The sequence below is a fragment of the Oculina patagonica genome, chromosome 12, assembly GCF_052425735.1.
Source record: "Oculina patagonica isolate OP01 chromosome 12, crgOcupat, whole genome shotgun sequence".
In the NCBI taxonomy this organism is placed as follows: Eukaryota; Metazoa; Cnidaria; class Anthozoa; order Scleractinia; family Oculinidae; genus Oculina; species Oculina patagonica.
This window is the reverse complement of record NC_135769.1, coordinates 17,927,055-17,949,148: the sequence shown is the minus strand read 5'-3', so window position 1 is coordinate 17,949,148 and position 22,094 is coordinate 17,927,055. Positions and strand designations below refer to the sequence as shown.

The following is a 22,094-nucleotide window of genomic DNA, read 5'->3' as shown; positions in this document are numbered from 1 at the left end:
TGATTTACTAACGGTACGGAGAGCGGATGGTCTGAATCGCTTCCAAGCCATTGCCCTATCGTCATCTTATTGATCATCTTGTGTTTCTTGGATTTCCTCTGGAGAAGATGCGTCTATAACTCTTACATTAAGACTGCTAGACGCTAGGTAGTCCAAGCTAATGACATCTCTGTCGCTATATTCTTAATAAATAAGCTCATCAACAGGACGATAATACCATTCTCGACCTGTGCTTTGTAGAGGATCGTAGCCAAAAGACACTGTCGTGAATTCAGGTTCTTCTGGGTTGTATTGCTCTGTCACGCCTCGAGTAAAACTGAACACGATATGACCAAACACCTCTATCAATGTACTGCTACTCATTGTTAAATGGTGGCCTTCTGGGGCTAACTCAAGGCAAGAACTGAATCTTTAAAACAATCTTTAGGTTATAAACTGAATCCTCCCGTCACTGTCCCGTGTCAGTTTGATATTCGTATAATTTTGACTTCACATGGGGGTTTCGCCGTTTTCAGTTTCCACGTGAAACGTCACTCCATCTCACCTATCGGAAACGGAAGTGAATTACAGTAATGAAGTGAGCGAATGTTTTAATGGTTTCAGTTTTTACGAATAACGGGGGATACTTCCGCTAATGGTCTATACGAAGAGGCTCCTCTCAAGAATCTCGAAAAACAACATGGATGAAAGCGGTTAAGGATGAAAGGCAAACAGTTGGGTGGCCGTCCTGGGCGAAAGTCAGATCCCTTGTAGCAAATTGAAGTGGTTGAAACGATAATGTCAAAGCCTTATGTGCCTTATGGTGTGGAGAGATATAGGTATGGGTATAGGTATATTAGTTGTCGATCATAAAACGTTATCGATAACAATCATGGATAACTACGCCTTTATCGTTTTTTTTCGTTTAAACAATACAACAATACAATACAATACAATGTTTAATGTGGTCATTACACTTAGCTATGGTTTCGATGCGTCCCGCAGATATGGTTAGCAAAATCTGCGGGAACGCACCAGCTAGTTTACAGGTAAGCCGCAATGAAAATAAAAAATAAAAAAATAAAAAATAAATAAAAATAAAAAGTAGTAAACGCTGGGGAGTGTGTAGAAACGGTTACCCTAACCCTTTTATATACCATTTTCGTCAGAAAAAGTAAACCTTTCATAAACCTTCGATATAAAATGGTATCCAATTCACTTACCCACAGAAGGGAAACTGTGATTTAAAAATTTCCCTTGCATTTTTTATACTCCAACTCGTAAAATCCCTAACCTTCTATATAAAAAAGGTACCCCTTTTCGGAAGAGCCCCCCCCCCCCCTCCCAATATTTTCCTCTGTTGAGCACTCGACGGCTAGACGCTAGATAGTCCAAGCTTGTAAGCTCTCTGTCGCTATATGATACCATTCCCGCTCTTGTTTTGTAGAGGATTCTAGCCACTCTTCTCTGCTGTGCCTCGTGTGAAACTGAACACAGTATGATCATGTGACAAAACACCTCCATCAGTGTACTGCTTCTCACAGTTGTTTGGAGACCTAAACAATCCACTGGTCTGTGTTAGCACACTCTGATTGTGTTAGGTTTCCGCTGAATTGTAATCTCAACGATAATCTCCAGCTAGAATTTAAGACTGACCTTGTCTCGATAGTATTCTCTCTTCGGCGTTTGCTGCTGTAAAAGTGTCTTTTATTGTTTTTCTCACGGAAGTTTCGATCCGCTTGCTCACGAATATTGAATACTAAATAAATCTCCATTTGTTTCTACCAAATCATGCGAATGAGGTCTGGCAGTCTCGAGTCATTTTTAATCATTTTTTGAATTGTATGCTGATGGCTGACTATTGGCCAAGTTCTATTTTTGCGTGTTTATGGACCAAGACGCAGTCAATGTCAATAATAATGGGAAAAAAAGAACGCCACATTCTTTTTATTAAACCTTCTTTTAGTACCGAAGAAGTTTGGTAAAAAAGGTTTAATAAATGGCATAAAGAACACCAGTCAGTTCTTGTGGCACACAGCGGACAATCCCGAGTGGGCAGAAAGCCTCCTCTTTGCCACTCGGTTAGCCAATTACATTTTAGGATTTGGTCCATTTTTACCGGCTGGTGGAACTAATTACATTACACTGTTTCTCATTACCTTGAACGTTTGTATCAGTATCTATCAGGATGATGCTCTTTGTTGCTTGGATGGTGATCAAATCAGTTACAATCCATTAGTCGCCATATTTAAGTGTTGGTAAAGGGAACATCTGACATTTGATTGATGTGCATGTTGCAAAATTTTCCTTTTTTGCTTGATTTCCATTGAAAAAAAAAATGAGACTTTAATTTCAATCTTCAAAAGCAAAGGCTCTTTGCCAGTACTTGGCACTTGAAAATCTTGATGCCGAAAATGACGGTCGTTATTCTACTGTCTTTCTAGGCATGCGCAACTGCACTAATAGCATTCACAAAAGATCTCTAGCTGTCATGAAATTCTTCTTTATTACTTGATGTAGATTACACCTTATAGTTTATGTACAACTTATCAATTCAAAAAAAATACGATTAAAACAATAATATAGTAATATGGTTGGGTGATATAGTATATGGTTGTGTCAAATAAATTTTTGGTTAGGTCAAATTAAATTAAAGGGAGGCGAATGTATCACAACTTAAGCTTTCTCGAACAGCCAAACATTCACAGCTCAAACAGTCTCTCGATTTTAAGTAAATGGCATTTTACAAGGTTGATTTAAGGGCTCTTTAAAGCGCTCGTGCACCATTGTCAAAAGGTTTCCACTTGTCCATACACCTACTGACACTACAGTTACCACTGCCACTGAAATGTGTCTTTTCCATCTTCTTCGCCAAACAGCCATAACAGCCACATTCTGATACCGAGTCTCGATCGCAAGAGATACACTGGTGAAAAACCACTCAATCACCAGTTGAACTAAAGTGTGAATAGCAAAAGACTGTAGTAACTTTAAAAGGAAATCGTTCTGTAAGTAAATAAATTGATACAAGTACAAAAATCCGTTAACAGACACTATAGCAGTTGATTCCGACAACATGATAGCGATATCAGCCATTAGTCTTTCACGGCGAGGAGTACGAAAACTTCCCCAAGGAGCTGATGTTCTTTTCCAAATCACGTGACAAATGTGATCGATCACAGCCATGGTGCTTCGTTCCATGACTTCTGCAGCACCGTGAATGATTCCAAGAATAGCGATGGATTGTAAACTGTCAAGATCTGCTTGTAAAACTCGAAACATAACCGCTGAGGCACAATACAACGGCGCTAATAGGACATAGGAATATCCCGGATGGGTAATGTTCCATAAGCGCTGAACACAAATTCGCGAGATAACTTTGAGTACGACTCCAATGAGAGGAGCAAAGAGTGCGATTACCAGGCACATTTTGCTCTTCTTGCTGTGCTCGTTATACGCTGGGTAAATTATGTAGCCGACAGAAAAGGCAAGAATTATAGAAGAACAGAAAGGAACTGTCATTTGCAAGAACATAGTGACTTTCTGTTTCCTTGTCCGTCCCATACGGAAGTTATCCGTTAGAAGATAGGCTTGCCAAAATATACTCATTAAAGATAAAGCATTGAGTGGAATCTTTTGGAAACCAGAAAGCTTGGAATGAGATATTCCCAGGGCTTGTAGCGCAACACGATAACATGTGTCCAAGAAATATACAAGGCAAGTAACCAAGACAAGTTTTCTTTTCAACCCCATCAATTGATAAGGGCGAAATAAGAACAAGGTACGTGTGAAGAAACAAGTGTATAGGAATGCGCAAGAGATTACATCAGAAATTGATCTCACCCACTGCACATTTACTGGGATAGATTTTTTTGGGTAGAATTCACAGTTATTTACAGTTTTAAAACAAAGATAGATGATCAGCATGTATACTAAACCTATGATGGTTGCAGTTATTAATGAAATCAAAGCTCCAATGTACATTGATTTACAAACTGTGAGGACAGCGGATGGTCTGAATCGCTTTCAAGCCATTGCTTTATCTTCATCTTGTTGATCATCTTGTGTTTCGTCATTTTCTTCTGGAGAAGATGCGTTTATAACCCTTACATTAAGATGGCTGGACGCTAGATAGTCCGAGCTTACGGCTTCTTTGTCGCTATATTCTTGATAAATAAGCTCATCAACAGAATGATAATACAGGGGCGGATCCAGGGGGGGGGGTGGATTGGGTGGCTAGCCACCCCCCTTGATCCACCAGAAAAATGAAAATAACAATATTTAAATAGAAAATAAGGACAATGTACATCCACCTTTCATAGTCAGGCGGCCGTTCAAAGTTAAGAAAGGCCATTTTTCCAAAATAGGAGATTTTCGACAGCCTGTTTTACGAACTTCTGGCTTAATGTGACAAAACATGTGTGTATAATTTGAAAAAAATAGATTCCTCTTAACTTTTGAGAGTTTTTTTAGCCTTGCTGGAATGATTTTCTTCTCCATTTACATTTTTTTTAGCGAGTGTTCGTACCGTTTTTTCGCATTGAAGCGATTTCACAAACAAGTTAAGTCGCCAAAGTTGTCCCCAGGCCACTTTGCCAAGGGCTAAAAATGTTCGGATCAATTTAGGTTTCTGGGAAACTGCTAACCTACCCCTTCCCAAACCTAACATTAACCCTTACTTATCGCTTTGCGCAAAATGTTAGGTTTTGGGAGGGGTAGGTGAGCAGTTTCCCAGAAACCTAAATTGATATGTTCACGCATGTGGGTGAGCAAAAAACGCATATCTGTTCTTTCCTGTAAGTTCGTGGCCTGTCAACTTTAAATTTCAATCACTGTTCATTTCATAAGAACTAGACTTTTTTCCGAAATATAACTCGAGGTAAGTTGAAGAAAGAATATTTTGCCAAATTATCAAGGAAAAACAGTGGCTTAATAACTTAATTGACAGCTGTATAAAGCTGCTCAGAATCGCGGAAATCACGTCTAAGAGGCTTCAACTTTTCAAAATTTTCTGAGGGGGCATGCCCCCATACCCCCCTAGGCGGATGGAGCCTTCAGCTCCAATAAATATGGGCCTAACATTTAAACCCATTTGCACTCCCACTTTCAAAAAACTGCCTAAAACCCAACCCCCCCCCCCCCGAACAAATATTGGTAAACAGTCACCCCCCTTTGAAAAATCCTTGATCTGCCCCTGTAATACCATTCTCGGCCTGTGCTTTGCAGAGGATCGTAGCCAAAAGACTCTGCCGTAAATTCAGGTTCTTCTGGGTTGTAGTGCTCTGTCACGCCTCGTGTAAAACTGAACAGGATATGGCCAAACACCTCTAGCAATGTACTGCTACTCATTGTACAAACTACCCAGTAGTTTATCAGTTAGTAACGGTCTTATAATTGGGGCTTACTCATGGCAACAACTGAAACTTGAAAACAATCTCTTGTTATAAGCTGAGTCCTCCTGTGTCGGTTTCGCGCCGTTTTCAGTTTCCACATGAGGTGTCACAGTCTCATCTATTGGAAATGGATGTCAATTACTGTGAGGACGTGAGCGAATGTTTAAATGGTTTCAGTTTTTGCGAAAAAGAAATTACGTATTGTTTAGATGGCGAAGATTTTGTCATTTTCACAGAGAATTAACGTCGTTATATAGGGTTTCAAAGTTGATGTTTCATGGTTTAATTTTATATGTTCAGTTATACTAAGCTATTTTTACGAGGGACACAAGGCGACCACAAGTAAACTAGTTTTTCGAAGTTTCAGTTAAACCTTTTAAATGTCAAACCCTCTAAATATAACTTGATTGATTAATCGATCAGTCAATTAATTGATTAATTAGTTGATTGATGTTGTAAGTGAGTTAGATAATTGTCAGCAAAAAGAGATCAACTGATCTAAAATATTTTTGGCGCCACGCGGCAGCGCCATTTTGAAAAGAGTTGAATGCATTAATATTCTGAAAGAACACAGACAGTCTTCTATTATCTAACGACTAAAAGCCTTGATAAAAGTCTTTGGAACGCCATGCCTAACGCTGACGAAGAAGAAAAACACAATTTTTCTGCGATCATGGTTCGTACTGTTTGAATAAATGGAAAATGTTCCAATTTTAATCAATTTCACTCAATGTCACATTTAGTGTTTCAGCTGTCCTCTGTATTGGTTAGTGTACCGAGCCTACATTAACAAGCGTAATAACTAAGTACATGTACAGCAAAATGAGAAACGGTTTGCTCAAACAGTAAACCAACCCGGTAAGACCGACACACCAGTCCGCAAAATTTCAACGTAAAACGTTTGGCTCAGTGCTTAATAGCGAGGTATATACACATGAACAGCGCACTTGTTTCAGTTTGTTTCGGCACATGGATTAAAGAACGAGATCTATTCATGTGTTAAGCGCTTGATTAAACTGAGCGAGGTATATTTATGTGTAGCGTGCTTGTTTCGGCTTATGAATTAACGAAGGAGGTATATTCATGTGTTAAAGTGCTTGTTTCGGCTCACGGATTAAAGATCAAGGTCACGGGTTTCAGTTCACTCAAAGGGAGTGATAGGGTTAACCCTGTAGTTACCATAAATGCTGACTTTGCTAAGAAACTAACAAGGCGTTTGCATCAAGACCCTTTGCTTTGGCCACTAGAAAAGGGTATTTTAAGCATGACTTGCTCATGGATTAAAGAACGAGGTATATTCATGTGTTAAGCGCGCTTGTTTCAGCTCATGCTTTTGCAGTAATTTGCATTTTACCTCTTCGATACGCGTTTATAAGCCTTTAATCACGTTTAGACGCTAGACAGTAGAAGCTTGTGCCTTCAGTTCTTTGTGGCTGTGTTTCTGTTAAAAAAGCTCATCAACCGGATGATGGAACAGTTTTCATGTGAGTGACGTAAAACTAAAACCAAAGTAATTACAATGACTAAGCAAACAATGAACCAATGAGAAACTGAAGCAAATACAAGTCAGCGGCGCCAAGCGCGGGAAAACGCGTCACGTGACAACGTCGCGATTGGTTATGGCTTTGCGTCTGATTGGTCGAGTATGGGGCGCGAAATTTTCAAAGCAATCACAGAACGAAGTGAAAACAAAAAACAATTCAGTCCGAATTTCTTTCGACACTCAATCGAAAATTGTTCTTGTACCATTCTAGACTTGTCTTTTGTAAAGGATTGTAGCCAAACTTTGACTCTGTTATATACCCTTCTTTTGATTGTAGCAGGGTAACTTTTTACATGAAAATCAGTCACAAACTAATACTGTCCTTAAGTACTAGCTTAGAAAACTTTACACTGACGAATGAAAAGTCCAAGATAAAAGCAAATAAAACCGCAATGGCATTTCGAATCCATGCAGCTGTCTCCTATTTCCCTTTTCCGCCTGAGGTAATAGGACACGGCTGACTAGTACGTGATATTGTACTGAGCAATCTAAGCCAATCTAATCTAATCTGAGTTACCGAAGGGTTATAACTTGAAATGACATTTATTTTTATCCACTTTGTCAGCTTTTTTGTTTTGTATATTTTAGATTAAAAGGATACTTGATACCAACTAAATAAAGCAGAGATTTCGAAATTCTGAGGTAATTTTCTACTCAAACAAGGTTAGAGCTCGCAAAGCGTAGGAGAAAATTCTACTTAACGACAAATTACACTTTATGACAGTCCTAAATCTTCTCGTCTTTTTACGCAGAGTCGGTAGGCCACTCAGTCAACACATGACAAACTGTCCAAGCGTATCGTGATGTAAGAGTACTGGAGAAATCTTTATTTAACCACCGATGGTAATACAAATTCAGCAAAGGTTGTTCTATAAATAGCCGTGACCTAAAAATAAGCTCTAAATATAGAACAATTTTAAAAACTACCACCGCTAAGACAAAATATTTACCTAATATGTACATAATCGATTAAGAAAAGTTAATAAAAGCACCTTACACTCCTTACGCCATAATGAGTGGATTCATAACAGGTAGTGTACATTATGTTAGCTACGTGCTTTTGTGTCGTCTGGTTTGGAGGTCATCCCAATTTAGTACCCAACGAAGGGACTGAGATCGTACATCGTACGAGGATTTGGTGATGACCTTTGTAATCTCAGTGGCTTATCAGACAACGTGTTTCCGACAATATCCTAATCTCGTTCTCAGATCTTGAGGACGAAGCCAACTTTGTCCTCAAGAGATCTGGGAACGAGATTAACATTATCCCACATTGGGCTAAAGCAGTCAAAATCGCAATGCTGCGTCAAAGACATATTGTGAATAAATTGTTGACACTAACGTAGGTTGTCACCCTCTTAAAGGAGCTACGTCACGGACAACGCATCTTGAACAGTGCGGCGGATAACCAGAACTTGATATCTGGTGACGTCACCAGAAATGGCAATATGGCCGCCGAAGCTAGGCACACTATACATACACTTTTCTGAGCTCTTTTTGTGGCCAAAAAGCGGCCTTTTCCCACAAGGCTTTGCACACAATACAATAGAACAATAGAGATTTGTTGAGTGGAGAAGAAAATGGCGTTTTGTGAAGCTTTCACGAGTTGCGAGGCCGAAACCGTACCATTTTGTGTCATTTTTGCTCTGTTTTCGACGCGAAATCATATATCTAGTTCTGGTTATCCGCCGAACTGTTGAAAAAGACTGAGCAATTTTTTTCAAGTTTGTTATTCGTAATCTGTCTTAATCTTAGTCTTTGTTGAGTCGAAAACATCATTGGTTATTTTCGAGTTTTTATTACTCCTTTGTAATTGTTGTTTTTTAATGTTAAAAAACTATTATTTTCATGTTTCCTTTACAGTAATTTAAAAGTAATCGTGGCATTGCTCCTTTAATCATTTTTATCCAGGAAGACACTTTCTTACAGATTATCTCAATGTGATTTGACAAGTCAACCATATTTTATTGGACACATTTTCCAACTGAGAACCGTAAATCTGTACTATTGGCATCATCTTAGGATCTCTGTGACGTTGAGCGTTTGCAATCAGCATTTCAGATTCACTTTTCATGATAGAAAATCTCTGTAAAGATTCGTCATCAGTATGTCATTTTCGGGGCGACTGGCTTCACAGAGCGCAGTCTTTGAGGTCTCTCCATGTAATCTTATGTAAACGGCATTTTACAAGGTTGATTTAAGGGCTCTTTAAAGTGCCTGTGTACCATTACTAAAAGGTTTCCACTTGTCCATACACCTACTGACACGGCAGTTACAATTGCCACTGAAATGTGTCTTTTCCATCGTCTTCGCCAAACAGCCATGACAGCCATATTCTGATAGCGAGTCTCGATCGCTAGAGACACGCTGGTAAAAAGCCACTCAATCACCAGCTGAACTGAAGTTGTGATGGCAAAAGACTGCAACACCTTTAAGAGGGAATCGTTTTGTAAGTAAATATATTGATACAAGTACAAAAAGCCATTAACAGACACTATAGCTGTTGATTCCGACAACATGCTCATGATAGCGATATCAGCCATTAGTCTCTCGCGGCGAGGAGTACGAAAACTTCCCCAAGGAGCTGATGTTCTTTTCCAAATCACGTGACAAATGTGATCAATAACAACCATGATGCTTCGTTCTATGACTTCTGTAGTGCCGTGAATTATTCCAAGAATAGCGATGGATTGCAAACTGTCAAGATCTACCTGTAAAACTCGAAACATAAAAGCTGAGGCGCAATACAGCGGCGCCAATAGGACATAGGAATATCCCGGATGAGTAATGTTCCATAACCGCTGGACAAAAATTCGCGAGATGACTTTGAGCACGACTCCAATGAGAGGAGCGAACAGTGCGATTACTAGGCGCATTTTGCCTTCCTTACTTTGCTCGTTATACAGTGGGTAGATTATATCGGCCGCAAAAATGGCAAGAATTATAATAGAACAGAGGGGAACTGTCATTTGCAAGAACAAAGTCACCTTCTGTCTCCTTGTCCGTCCCATACAGGAAGTGATTCGTTAGAAGATAGCCTTGCCAACATATATTCATTACAAACAAAGCGTTGAGGGGAACCTTTTGCAAACCAGAAAGCTTGGAATGAGATATTGCAAGGGCTTGCAGAGCGACACGATAACATGTGTCCAAGAAATATGTGACGAAAGAAACCAGGACCAGTTTTCTTTTCACTCCCATTAACTGATAAGGGCGAAATAGAAGTAAAGTACATGTAAAGAACCAAGTGTAAAGAAAAGCACAGGAGATCACATCAGAAATTGATCTCATCCATTGCACGTTTTCTGGAATGGACTTATTAGAGTGAAATTCACAGTTGTTTATAGTTTTAAAAGATAGGTAGGAGATCAACATGTATACTAAACCCATGATTGTAGCAGTTAGCAGTGAAATCAAAGCTCCAATGTACATTGATTTACAAACTGTACGGAGAGCGGATGGTCTGAGTCGCTTCCAAGCCATTGCCTTATCTTCATCTTGCTTGTCTTCCTGTGTTTCTTCGTTTTCCTCTGGCGAACAGGCGTCTATAACCCTTATATCAAGACGGCTAGATGCTAGATCGTCCCAGCTCGCGACTTCTCTGTCGCTATATTCTTGATAAATAAGCTCATCAACAGGAAGATAATTCCATTCTCGACCTGTGCTTTGTAGAGGATCGTAGCCAAAAGACTCTGCCGCGAATTCAGGTTCTTCTGGGTTAAAATGCTCTGTCACGCCTCGTGTAAAACTGAACACGATATGACCAACGACTTCTATCAGTGTACTGCTCATCTTTGCTGCTTAAAGAACTAAAAATTAAAATGCTTATAATCAACGAAATTCTTGATTGGCTCAAGTAACGTTTCCTTGATGGCAGAAACCCGGAACAGCAAATTCCACGATAATGATCAGCAGCTCAGTGGAAGTTAAGAATTCGTGTTTTTTGGCATTTTCTACTGTACAAGCGCCTTTTTATATGCTTTTCACACGGAAGTGTAGGTCTCTTTGCTACACAGAGCCTTGTAAGCTCTTTTTCTGGAACATTTTAAAATAGAAAATTGGCAAACGAATTCCTTGCTCGACTGGCTACGGGCAAGTCCCGAATATCTTATGAAAAGTTTTGCTCTTCAATTTTCAACAGATCAACTCTTGTCTTTTCGTGTACGGAGGCCAACTGATGATAAAACATACTAGCTATAGCTGAGCGATTAAAATTTGCGTTCGAAAGCTATGCCACCTATGTCTTAGTGAATAGCTTTTTGTCACTTGTGATTAGTTAAGCCTGGTTCTCATATGATCGTCCCGATCGTCTCTGTCGCTTCTGTCGCTTCAAAAGTTTGCTTGCTCCAATCACCTCAGACATTGCAAACGACAGAAGCGACAGAGACGATCGTGGCGATCTATGAGACCAGCCTTTAGGCTCCACTTAGGGCTTATGTCGATAAAGTCCGGAGCAAGTGACTAAGTGAAATCAATGATAACATATCGATTACTAGAGTTTATAAGAATAAAAAGTTCTTTAGGGTTCTACTTCAATTTGTCATGGATTTTGGAGTCAAATTTCCATTGAAAAGGAAGTTTTCATATTATTTTAAACAAAATGATTCTAATTCCCCGTAGTTTCACAACCATCTTACTTCCTTCTAGAGATTCAACGGAATTAAATCACGCCAGCGATTAGTTGAATCAAGTGATAATGAATGACTTCCTGAATACTAATTATCTGATTGCTTTCGAAACCTTGATGTCGCAGTTAGTAGTAGATTAACGATGTATCGATCTAGTAGATTAACTTAGTAACAGTTCTAGTCAGTAATTAATTAAATAACTAATTTTTATTGTAAATCTAGGAATTGTAATTTTATATATTTTAATTCTAATTTTAATTTTTATCCATCTATCTATCTAGTACGGGTTAATATATAACGGAATTAAGTCACGCCACAGTGCCGTAGCAAGGGGGAGGGGCCGGGGGGGCCCGTGCCCCCCCAGTTTTTTTCCCAAAAAGTAAAAAACAGACCTGTATAAAATGTTGAAAATAAAATATAATCTCCCGAGAAGTTTGAAACAATAACATTTGTACTTCTTTTTATTTTCAATGTACATAGGAAGATGCACAACAATATTAAACAGCCAAAAACTAAAACAAATCAGAAATCGTGACAACAATGTGAAAAAAGTGTCTCAAAATGTCGCAAAAAAGTCAAAATGTCTCAAAAATGTCTCAAATTTGCGATATACGTAAATCACAAATAGCTCTTAGAGAACGCTGGAATTAGCATTTCCAAGCCTCTAGATTTCAAAATTTTCGGGGGGAGCATGCCCCCAAACCCCCCTAGCGGCTCGCGCCTCCGGCGCTCGTGTGCCCCCCACTTATTTTACCCTTGCTACGGCACTGTCACGCCAGCGATTAGTTGAATCAGGTGTTTAAGTATGACTTCCTGAATACTAATTATCTGATTACTTTCGAAACCTTGATGTCGCAGTTAGTAGTAGATTAACGATGTATCGATCTAGTAGATTCAACTTAGTAACAGTTCTAGTCAGTAATTAATTAAATAACTAATTTTTATTGTAAATCTAGGAATTGTAATTTTATATATTTTAATTCTAATTTTAATTTTTATCCATCTATCTATCTAGTACGGGTTCAACGGAATGAAGTCACGCCAGCGATTAGTGTGAATCAGGTGAAAATGTATGACTTCCTGAATACTAATTATCTGATTGCTTTCTTTCGAAACTTTGTTGTGGAAGTTACCTTATTATAGGAAATTAACGCATCATGAAATTAACGCGAATTTTAAAAACTCGCGTTAAAATTTAAGTCGCGTTAATTATTGTTAACGTTAATTTCCGCACCGTTAATTAAGTGGACCGATAATTTCAATGACCTTAATTTCCATTATTTTGGCCCTTACTTCTCGATACAGCTCAGACGTTCTTGACTCCTAGGCAAAAGCCTTATTTTATCAGGGTGGGAATCTGCCGGTATCAATGAAACTGTGAAGATCATTCGAGGCGGTCAGATCCCTTCGCTTAACCCCTTGTGTAGCCTGCGTTGCAGACGAACAAAACCCCGGTATAGTGCGTCTGCGAATCAGAGCACAAAAGCTTGTTCCGGCCCCCCGCGTGTTACCAGGGATTTCTATAATAACATCTGATTGGCTTTTGAATAGGGCCGTTCTTTCGTGCGTCGTAATTGGTCGAGTGCATCTGATGAGAAACCATAGTTACGCTTTCGACGAAGACCAGATACAAAACAAACTTGGCGGCGATCACGGCAGATCGGACCAGATCGGTGAGAATTAGCGTTTGAAGCGGTAAAAAAGCAGCCGGTTCGAACTATCTCATAAAAAAAGAAAACAACGATAACGACAAGAAGCATACACAACTGACAAGCAAAAAGGTCATGGTATAAATGTTAAATAATCTACATTTGTCTTGTGGTGAAAGAATGTCACACAACGAACGTCCGTCATCCGTGATGAGAAGCAACACACCTTGCAACACAATAAACAGCCGGACCCGGCATTACAAATGCAGAATGCAAGTAGTACACATCTTCACGAAAAATTTAGGACCAGAGGGAATATTTCAAAAGCTCAAAAAATATCTTGCAAATATGAATGTTCCAAGACTAACCGCGATAGTAATTACATATGACAAATGTAAAACAGAGGTGTCAAAATATCCGCGAAAAATATACAAACGGAAAGCCAGACCAATGTCTTATGGCTCTACTCAACTTTAAACGCCTCCGAACAATACAACTGACAGCATATCGTGCCCTTTCTAAACAAGTGAAAAGCGAAATAGATTGGATGAATACAGTCAATACAGAACGGCACAAATATATGACAAGCACGTTTTACTGTATCTGGTATCTGGTATTCATCGAACGCGTAACTACGAGATCCACTCAACCAATTACGGCGCACGAAAGAACGGCCCTATTCAAAAGCCAATCAGAGGTTATTATAGAAATCCCTGGTAACACGCGGGGGGCCGGAACAAGCTTTTGTTCTCTTATTCGCAGACGCACTATACAGGACAACTCAGATTAATATTAATCGGATTAATATTAATCCTAATGATTATTATAATCCAGTAATAGATTATTATAATCCAGTAATAGATTATTATAATCCGGTAATAGATTATTATAATCTATTACTGAGGTTTGTGCCGTGCCTTAATCCATTAGGATTAATATTAATCTTATGTAAGATTAATATTAATCGGATTAATATTAATCTTAATAATAAATCTCAACAACTCAATCTTAGTCCAAAGCTTTTGAACTGAACCATATACTGGCATATTCAAAACGCAAGATAGTCAACAGACTTGTGCGTGAAAGATTTCAAATCTATATTTGAATCATGTGGTGCCAACGCAACACAACGAACAAGGAGGGTAAAAAATCCTAAACATCGAGCTAAAAAGACAGAGCGCTCAATCAAAATAATGCAAGAAGCATTGCCTTTAGAACACAGAGTGTCTCTCTAAAACCAACTTTCAGCTTTTTCAAAGTAAAGCTGAAACAGTCTATGGCGAAGCCGGACCAAGATAATCCGTGATAAGACGATACATCTTGAAACAGTATTGATTAAAATGCCGGGCCCGGCGTCAATAAAATGCAAGTAGTTTACATTCGTATTCATCAGACTAGAAAGTAAAATGTGAAGCGAACAATTTTTTAAGGATCACTGAACTGATTGACACTTTTGTCACAAGAAAAACAATTTTTGTTTGTTGTTCGTAAAAAGTCCTGCGTTGAGGCAGGACGACGGCTTCTTTGAAGATTTGTCTCCGTGGACAAGTTTTTGTCCGCGTAGGGACAAGTAGGTCGCACTTGGCGTGGTCAACTGATGACAGGAATCTGACAATTTTTTTGGTTATCAAAATAAACTTGTCCCGATTTTGTCCCAAGTGCGACCCGGGCCCAAGTCTGCGGTGTGTTTGTCATTTACATATCTGTCAGATAGTCAAATAGACATATCTGTTATCCGAACATTCAAGGAATATTAATCCGGATTATAATATTAATAATAATCTAATCCTTCCAATTTTTTGCCGTGCCTTAATCTATTACTGGATTATAATAACCTATTACTGGATTATAATAATCTATTACTAGATTATAATAATCTATTACTGGATTATAATAATCCTATTATAATCTATTATTATTATAATCCGTGGATTAATATTAATCCGAGTTGTCCTGACTATACCGGGGTTTTGTTCGTCTGCAACGCAGGCTACCCCTTGTGTTGAAATAAAATTGTTTCTGTTGTCCCAACATTGTGTTCGTCGCGTTAATTTCCTTCATTTTGAAATTTTATCCCCTCTTTTACGTTAATTTCCTTTATTGGGAAGTAATTTTTCCTTCAATTCGCGTTAATTTAAGTCCCGTTAATTTCAAATACCTTAGTTAACACAAGCGTTAACTTCCGGTACCTGAATACTAATTATCTGATTGCTCTCGAAAATTTGTTGTGGAATTTAGTAGAGGTTCAACGGAATTAAGTCACGCCAGCGATTAGTTGAATCAGGTGATTATGCATGACTTCCTGAATACAAATTATCTGATCGCTTTCGAAACGCTCTATCCGGGACAGAACGGGATTCGATCCCGCGACCTCCGGATTCCGAGTCCAGCGCTCTTAAAACTCGACCACGCTGCCTCCTCCAACTTTGTCATCAAAGTAGGCAGTAGAGGTTTAACAGAATTAAGTCACGCCAGTGATTAGTTGAATCAGGTCATAAGGTATGACTTAGTAAAACTAATTACGTATCTGATTGCTTCTGAAACTTGCCGTTGCAGTTAGCAATAGAGTCAATAGAGTTTCAGAGAAAGTTACTGAAGTTAGCTGAATCAGCATATCAGATGATGAGGTGATCAGTATGACTTCTTGATATTAATAGAGGGATTACCCCATACCTAATGAGCTTGCTTATCGATATGAGTTCCTGTTTGTTATGTTTCGCTTTTAAGTTCCTGCAAACTAATTATCTAATTCGGGAATAATGGGGCAATGGACTTACCCAGAGCGCAGTAAATGATATGTTGTTCGTTTTTTTAGTCAGCGCCATATTAGCCAGTCTGGTCATAAATTATGTTAAACTTTCCACCCACCCAAACAGTGGTTCAGGTAAGTTGATGATAAAGGCTTCAATAAGTCGCACATAAACCTATTCGTTCCATTTCGAACTTCTGAAGAAACCTAAGGGGAAAATAAGTGAAGAGGCTTCCAAGAAATCGTTTTTAAGATTTAATATAAAGAGATTCCTATTGTTTACATCGGCAGCACAACAAGCAGGCTTAAAACACACATTAAAGGGCATGTATAAGCCATAGCAACATTGAATAAAGACTTATTACTTGCCACTAAGAAAATGTCGACAATTATTACTGACTTTATTGTAAATAGCCCTTGTTAAAAATTTAAAATTCTTTCCTTAGAACATTCATTATTAGTGTATTTTTTTTAAAAAAATTCTTCATATAACACCAGGGACGGCCGTTGCCATTTACATTTTTTAGCTGAGGAATTATGCAACAACAGTTGAAACGTCCTATTAAATGTAGTTTTTTTAAAAGCCAATGCCAACATTTTAATCCAATTCGACTTTTAGCAAAATAGTATTCTGTGTTGTTAACTGTGCTGAAAAATATTTAAGGAGTTCACAAAACTGATAAAAATAATGCATACACCAGCACTCTCCGCCGGAATTTAATGTTATGTGGTAAAGCAAAAACCCAAATCTATATATAGGGCACGACTTATTCTTAAGTAAACGGCATTTTACAAGGCTGATTTGGGGACTCTTTGAAGCGCTCATCTGCAATTAACAAAAGAGGTCCGCTACTCCATATTGCTCCTAACACCACAGTTACAATTGCCACTAAAATGTGTCTTTTCCATCTTCTTCGCCAAACAGTCACGACAGCCATATTCTGATAGCGAGTCTCGATTGTAATGGACACGCTGTTAAAAAGCCATTCAATCACCAATGGAACAAAGGTGTAAATGGCAAAAGACTGAAGCAGATTTAAAAGGGAACCGTTTTGTAAGTAAATAAATTGGTATAAGTACAAAACAGCGTTAACAGACACTATAGCTGTTGATTCAAACAACATGCTCATGATAGAGATATCAGCCATTTGTCTCTCACGGCGAGGAGTACGAAAACTTCCCCAAGGAGCTGATGTTCTTTTCCAAATCACGTGACAAATTTAATCAATCACAACCATAGTGCTTCGCTCTATGACTTCTGCAGCGCCGTGAACTATTCCAAGAATAGCGATGGATTGCAAACTGTCAAGATCTGCTTGTAAAACTCGAAACATAACCGCTGAGGCACAGTACAACGGCGCTAATAGGACATAGGAATATCCCGGATGGGTAATGTTCCATAACCGCGGAACAAAAATTCGTTAAATTTGAGTACGACTCCAACCAGAGAAGCAAAAAGTGCGATTAGCAGTTTTCTTTCTTTATTTTGTTTGTTATACGCTGGGTCAGTAAATTAAAGTGGCTAAAGGAATGGAAAGAAATATGCCAAAATAGACGGGAACTATTAATTGTAAGAATAAAGTCACTCGCTGTCTCCTTGTTGAGAGCCGGAAGTAATTTGTTAAAATATAGGCTTGGATGCAGATACTGATAGTTAACAGAACGTTAAGTGGAAGCGTTTGCAAAGTAGTCAGCTTGGAATGAGATATTCCTAGAGCTTGTAAAGCCACACGATTAAGTGAATCCAAGAAATACACAACGCAACAAACCAGAAACAAATAGTACACATTCAAAAAACCAAGCGTACAGAAAAGCACAAGAGATCACACGAGAAATTGATCTGATCCATTGTAGTTTAAACGGAATTGTCTTCTTCTGGCGAAATTCACAGTTGTTTATAGTTTTATAACAGACAAAAGACAGGAACGTGTATACTGAAGCTATGATAATGGCAGCTGGTATTGAAATCAAAGCTCCAATGTACATTGATTTACAAAGAGCGGATGGTCTGAAAAGTTTCCAAGCCATTGCTCTATCTTCATCTTGTTGATCATCCTGTGTTTCGTCAATTTCCTCCAGCGAAAACGCGTCTATAACCCTTATATCAAGACTGTTATACGCTGGACAATCCGTGCTTGTGGCTTCTCTGTTACGATTTACTATGGAATGGGTTGGGTTTATATAGAGTGCGAGCTTACAAAATAGTTGAACTAGTCTAGACGGGTGGCTAATTTGAGAGGTGGGGTTTAGAGATTGGGGGCTCAATAGTGCTTATACGGTTATTTGCATTTCTCATCACTTCATTCAGAATCAAGCAACATTATGACAACCAGCTGAGACATTCGCGGATCACGTCTTCACTTCATGGGGCAACTTGCTTGCAAAGCGCAATATTTTTAAGACAGTCGGGGGAGCAAGTGCCAGTTTTGGCAAATCTTCGTTAAAGCACTCGAAGAATTTCCGAATTATTTCATCCAATCAAAAACTTGCGCGAGCGCTCACGAGTACTCCGAAAGCCGTCACGCGTATAAATACGTCATGTTGCTCAGCAACTTCTGGGACGAAAACCGCAGGCTCAGTCACTTCTCGGAGAAGTGATGTCACCATCAACTGGCACTAGTTCCCCCGACTGGAGATCAGCATCTAAACTTATGTAAACGGTATTTTACAAGGTTGGTATGAGGGCTCTTTAAAACGCCCGTGTAACAATACTAAAAGATTTCCGCTAGTCCATACACCAACTGGCAAAACGGTTACCATTGCCACTAAAATATGTCTTTGCCATCTTCTTCGCCAAACAGCCATGACAGCCATATTCTGATAGCGAGTCTCGATCGCTAGAGACACGCTGGTGAAAAACCACTCAATCATCAGCTGAACTAAAGTATGAATGGCAAAAGACTGTAGTAACTTTAAAAGGGAATCGTTTTGTAGGTAAATGAATTGATACAAGTATAAAAAACCGTTAACTGACACTACAGCAATCGATTCAAACAACATGCTCATGATAGCGATATCAGCCATCAGTCTCTCGCGGCGAGGAGTGCGAAAACTTCCCCAAGGAGCTGATGTTCTTTTCCAAATCACGTGAAAAATGTGATCGATCACTACCATGGTGCTTCGTTCTATGACTTCCGTAGCGCCGTGAATTATTCCTAGAATAGCGATGGATTGCAAACTGTCAAGATCTGCTTGTAAAACTCGGAACATAACCGCTGAGGTACAATACAGCGGCGCTAATAGGACATAGGAATATGCCGGATGAGTAATGTTCCATAACCGCTGGACAAAAATTCGCGAGATGACTTTGAGCACGACTCCAATGAGAGGAGCGAAGAGTGCGATTACCAGGCGCATTTTGCCTTCCTTACTTTGTTTGTTATACGCTGGGTAAATTATAGAGGCCGCAGAAACGGCAAGAATTATTACAGAACAAATGGGAACTGTCATTTGTAAGAACAAATTCATCTGCTGCCTCCTCGTCCGTCCCATACGGAAATGATTCGTTAGAAGATAGGCTTGCCAACATATACTTATTACAAACAAAACGTTAGCGGGAATCTTTTGCAAAACAGAAAGCTTGGAATGAGATATTCCCAGGGCTTGCAGAGCGACACGGTAACATGTGTCCAAGAAATATACAAGGCAAGCAGCCAGGATCAGTTTTCTTTTCACTCCCATTAACTGAAATGGGCGAAATAGGAAAAAGGTACATGTAAAGAACCAAGTGTAAATAAAAGCATTAGAAATCACAGCGGAAATTGATCTCATCCATTGCACGTTTACTGGAATGGACTTCTTTGGGTTAAATTCACAGTTAGTTATAGTTTTAAAAGATAGGTAGGAGATCAACATGTATACTGAACCTATGATGGTGGCAGTAAGTAGTGAAATCAAAGCTCCAATGTACATTGATTTACAAACCGTACGGAGAGCGGATGGTCTGAATCGCTTCCAAGCCATTGCTCTATCTTCATCTTGCTGATCGACTTCCTGTGTTTCTTCGTTCTCTGGAGAACACGCGTTTATAACCCTTACATTAAGACTGTCAGCCACTGGATAGTTTAAACTTGTGATTTCTCTGTCGCTGTATTCTTGATATATAAGCTCATCAACAGGAAGATAATACCATTCTCGACCTGTGCTTTGTAGAGGATCGTAGCCAAAAGACTCTGTCGTGAATTCAGGTTCTTCTGGGTTGTAGTGCCCTGTCACGTTTCTTGTTAACCTGAACACGATATGACCAAACACCTCTATCAGTGTTCTGCTACTCATTGTTAATCGGAGATCAGTGGAACAAATGGTTAAAACACAGCAGTTTAGTAAGTTAATGACGGACTTGAGGACGCAACTAAGTGACGATCTGCAGGTGATAAACTGACTTTTTCCGTGCTGTTTTCCGAATTTCCGCATAACTTTCGTTTGACATGTGGGTTTTACCCCTTTATGGGGTTTAACCCTTCTTTTGTCAGTCGGGTGTCTGTTTACGTCACATGCTATTTAGGAAATAATTGTGGCTTATCCTATTCAGACTCAAAAAGTAATCTTTGTTATTATTCATCGAAAAACTGTTTTTAGTATGCTGCTTGTTTTGTCGTTTTACTTAAAATAAATCAAACAAGAGAGACAGCCGGTTTCATCGCATTTTCAAACACTATAAAGAGAGTTGACGACGGATACGACACGCGGCCGAGAATTTTTAATCAAAAGGGGGTTGTTTCAAAACGTGAGGAAACAGTGTTTAATTTTGATGATTTCTCAACTGGAACAGAGAAATAATATCATAAAAGTCTATGCTAATTAAGATCCAATCATCAACCGTCGTGTTAATGATATGGAATACCAATATACCTGAAAACATGTACAGCTGCATGTACCTAGTATATCCAAAATTTCCCCTCAAAATCGTGCAAAATACCAAAATGTGGAAAACACAGTATACTCTATAGCCATAAAAGGCCCAATTTTAGCATTAAAATACTGAATACCCAACTTAAAATCCCCTTGTACACCGTATATATAAAAGCCCGGCTGGCCGACCCTGACACCTCTGTCAGTGTACTCCAACTTCAGGGGGATGGGATAGGGCAACGTCGTTCATTAAATTAAAAATAATCGGTAAAATACAGTTTCAATGCTTTAGAACAGTCAAAACATATCATAGACACCATATGATGTAACATGTGGATTTTTCTAGCTGTTAACCATATTTTCTTTCGAAATAAATTTTTGATACAAATCCTTATTTTGACACCGCCATTTTGACCGAGTTGTCAAAGCGTGAGCCTGCACCCCCTGTGGGAACACATTCTAACTTTTAGCCGAATAACTGATTCATGTCATCTCAACAATTTTGAGGACCATTTTTGCATATTGATTGAAACCGATATTAGAAGTCAAACTCGAACCGTCCCTAGGTATATATAGACACGTTGAACAAGAAGCTACAAGAGATATTTCTGTCAGAATTATTAGTAGAGGGCGAACGTTCGCAAAATGTTTTTAGAGGTGCGCGCCTCTAAGATCATTTTGCTGGTATGCAAATATTATTGATTTAAATTTAAAACTTTCTCTTAATTATTCATTTTTTGATGTCACCTTCACACGAGGTGCTCGATGGAAACGTGAGGTGGAGCAGGGTTTTTGGCGATGTTTATCTCTGTGGTTAATTTGTCAGCTATATGTGTACTCGTCGTTTCCTATGAAAGTAATATTCTACCGTCTTCGTGGTAAACTCGCGGGTAAACGGACAAACAGTCCCTGACAATTTCAAGGACATTGCAAACAGTGTGACACGCCTGAAGCAATCATGGCGGATTGACTTGAAGGTATGGCGTGATTGTCTACGCTTTCTGAGGTAACAGATACTTGTATACATGTACAGATACAAGTAGTATAAAATTAAATGCTTTACTTAGCGTTTGATAAGTGAAAGTAATTCGGCTGTTTAGTCGTGGTGCAGCGTTTACCTGTTTACGGCAAACGTAAAATTAGGTTTCAAGTTGATCAAATAATCGTTTTAGAAGAGTCCGGCACCTTGCGTTGTACATGTGTCCATGATGGAACATTATTGAAGTACATGTATAGTAATTCAAACTATAGTTTAAGAGAGGTTTATTCCTGGCCTTGTGTTGAAATAAAATTGTTTCTGTT

The 22,094-nt window shown here is 38.9% G+C and overlaps 1 protein-coding gene and 2 pseudogenes across 1 annotated transcript; all 3 read right to left on the bottom strand.

The window, feature by feature from the left end:
* Nucleotides 1-2,581: 2,581 nt before the first annotated feature.
* Nucleotides 2,582-5,328, bottom strand: LOC144633588 (uncharacterized; annotated as a pseudogene).
* A 3,755-nt stretch (nt 5,329-9,083) lies between these two features.
* LOC144633155 (uncharacterized) lies at nt 9,084-10,707 on the bottom strand (annotated as a pseudogene).
* Nucleotides 10,708-17,825: 7,118 nt separating this feature from the next.
* LOC144632598 (uncharacterized) lies at nt 17,826-20,634 on the bottom strand. Its single transcript, XM_078491278.1, has one exon. It carries the CDS (start codon nt 20,352-20,354, stop codon nt 18,591-18,593), a length of 1,764 nt encoding a protein of 587 aa, XP_078347404.1. The 5' UTR covers nt 20,355-20,634; the 3' UTR covers nt 17,826-18,590.
* Between the last annotated feature and the right edge of the window lie 1,460 nt (nt 20,635-22,094).

Excerpts from the sequence above, each read along its gene's own strand:
- LOC144632598 (XM_078491278.1), bottom strand. The coding sequence starts at position 20,354 with ATGCGGAAATTCGGAAAACAGCACGGAAAAAGTCAGTTTATCACCTGC.